General features: G+C 47.4%; 1 protein-coding gene across 1 annotated transcript in view; it reads left to right on the top strand.

Moving 5' to 3' along the window:
- Positions 1 to 448: 448 nt before the first annotated feature.
- The window catches only part of GALR1 (galanin receptor 1), a 7,842-nt gene continuing 6,276 nt past the window's right edge, over positions 449 to 2,014 (top strand). The window contains exon 1 of the mRNA XM_019518750.1: positions 449 to 463. Coding sequence (XP_019374295.1) covers positions 449 to 463 — 15 coding nt within the window. The remainder of the gene's footprint in view (positions 464 to 2,014) is intronic.

Here is a 2,014-nt window from a genome sequence, read left to right as displayed (position 1 = left end):
TGGCAGGAATGCTGTGTAGTTTTGAATGATCTGAACATGAAAAGTGCTAGGCATGATTATTAGTAACAACAACCTGTGCCCATGTTATTCTTGTGAATGTATTTGCATTGTAAAACTTAATAAAAATGTATTAACGTAAAAATGAAAGTAACAACATTAAACAATGTTTAGCTTGATTCTTACCACTTGTAGCAAAAGCAAACTAAGGTCCCAGTATGGAAACCTAGTTAAGTGTGGGCAAGAAAGCACCGGTGCAGACATTGTACTTCTTTAACACGCTGACTTAAATGGGAGTTAAAGCTCTGATAATTTACTTTTCCTGAGGGAGGATGTTTCCCTGAATCAGCCTCCAAAGCTGCTATCCTGTAAACATCTTCACAGGAGCAGCACAAGTGACCAGTGTCTTTGATATCAGCAGGACTACTTGCGTATGTAATTACTTGCAGGCATGAATGTGTTCAGGGTAAAAGCCTAGGGTTTTGATTGTATAGCTGACGTCAATTACATTATTCATACAACTCACCAGGATCGCTGAAGGGTTTCAGCTTTTCTTTCCTCCTGCTCTTACCTGCATTAGCTGGCAGGGGTATGATTACTGGGTTCCAGTTGCATTTTCATTTTCTTGGTCACCCCTTGATGAGGTGCTACCCTAAACAGGGATACACTCAAGCTCTTGCTTAAGTGTTTTGTTTTGTTTTTTTCCAACAGGGGTTATCATAGAAAACAGAGGTTGGAAGAGACCCCAGGAAGTCATCTAGTCCACTCCCCTTCTCAAAGCAGGACCACCCCCAACTCTTTCATTCTTTGGGTCTTAAAAAACTTTAAGGATGGCGATTGCACCACCTCCCTGGGCAGCCTGTTCCAATGCTTTACTAACCGCCTTCCTGAGAAAGTTTACCTTTGCTAGAACTGTGTCCACCTGGATTTCAAAGCCCAAGCCCTGACAAGGAGCTGGAGCCCTCTTCTCTCACTACTGCCTCATGCAAGAAGCCCAAGTAAAGACTGCTCCTGGGTCCTTCACACCCTTTGCTACCAAATTTAGGGACTGTTCCTGAGCCCTTCAAACCCTCTCCTACTAACTTTTGGGACTGCTGCTGGGTCCTTCACACCCTCTCTTACTGACTTTCAGGACTGTTCCTTGGCCCTTCACACCCTTTCCTACCGACTTCAGTGGGAGCAGCATCAGGCCCCAAGGAGGAGGGCAGACAAGGTTCTTTGGGTAGATGTGGTATCTTTTATTAAACCAACTAAATGGGTGGAAAAATTGTTCTTTGCAAGCAGCTCTCGGGCACAAACACCCTTGCTCAGGCAGGGAGAGTCTGCTGGTCTGTGTGTGCTGTAGGGCAAACAAGGTTCTTTGGATAGAAATGACATTTTTTATTAGGTTCATAGATTGTAAGGCCGGAAGGGACCTTGGAAGACCATCGGGTCCAAGCCCCCTGCACCAAGCAGGAAAGATAACTCGGGGTCAGGTGACTGTCTAGTCTCCTCTTGAAGATTTCCAGGGTAGGCGATTGCACCACCTCTGGAGGGAGCTTATTCCACAGTCTGGACACCCTGACTGTGAAGAAGTTTTTCCTAATGTTGAGCCTGAATCGATCTTCCAGGCGTTTGTGGCCATTACTCCTGGTTTTCCCTTCAGGTGCCCTGCTGAACAGTTGCTCACCGAGCCCTTGCTGTACTCCCCAGTATAGTGATAAGTTGCTACCGGGTCCCCTCTCAGCCGCATTTTCCCTGATCCCTCAGCCTTTCCTCGTATGGGCTGCCACGTAAGACTGATCCTACGGGTGGCTCTTCTTCAGACTCTCTCAAGCTTTGCCACGTGCTTGTTGAAGTGCGATGCCCAGAACCGCAGTCGCACCAGGGCTGAGCAGAGCAGAGCAGAGCAGAGCAGAGCAGAAGAATCACCTCCTTGGCTTTGCTGGAGATGCAGCCGACTGATGCACGCCAGAGTGTCATCTGCTCTGCTGGCTGGCTGCAGCCTCATATTCATAGGGCGGTTTATCATTCCCCC

Source organism: Gavialis gangeticus, unplaced genomic scaffold (genome assembly GCF_001723915.1).
Source record: "Gavialis gangeticus isolate Ggan-Ray unplaced genomic scaffold, GavGan_comp1, whole genome shotgun sequence".
In the NCBI taxonomy this organism is placed as follows: Eukaryota; Metazoa; Chordata; order Crocodylia; family Gavialidae; genus Gavialis; species Gavialis gangeticus.
Note: the sequence above shows the minus strand (reverse complement) of the source record. Positions and strands in the feature narration are given on the sequence as shown.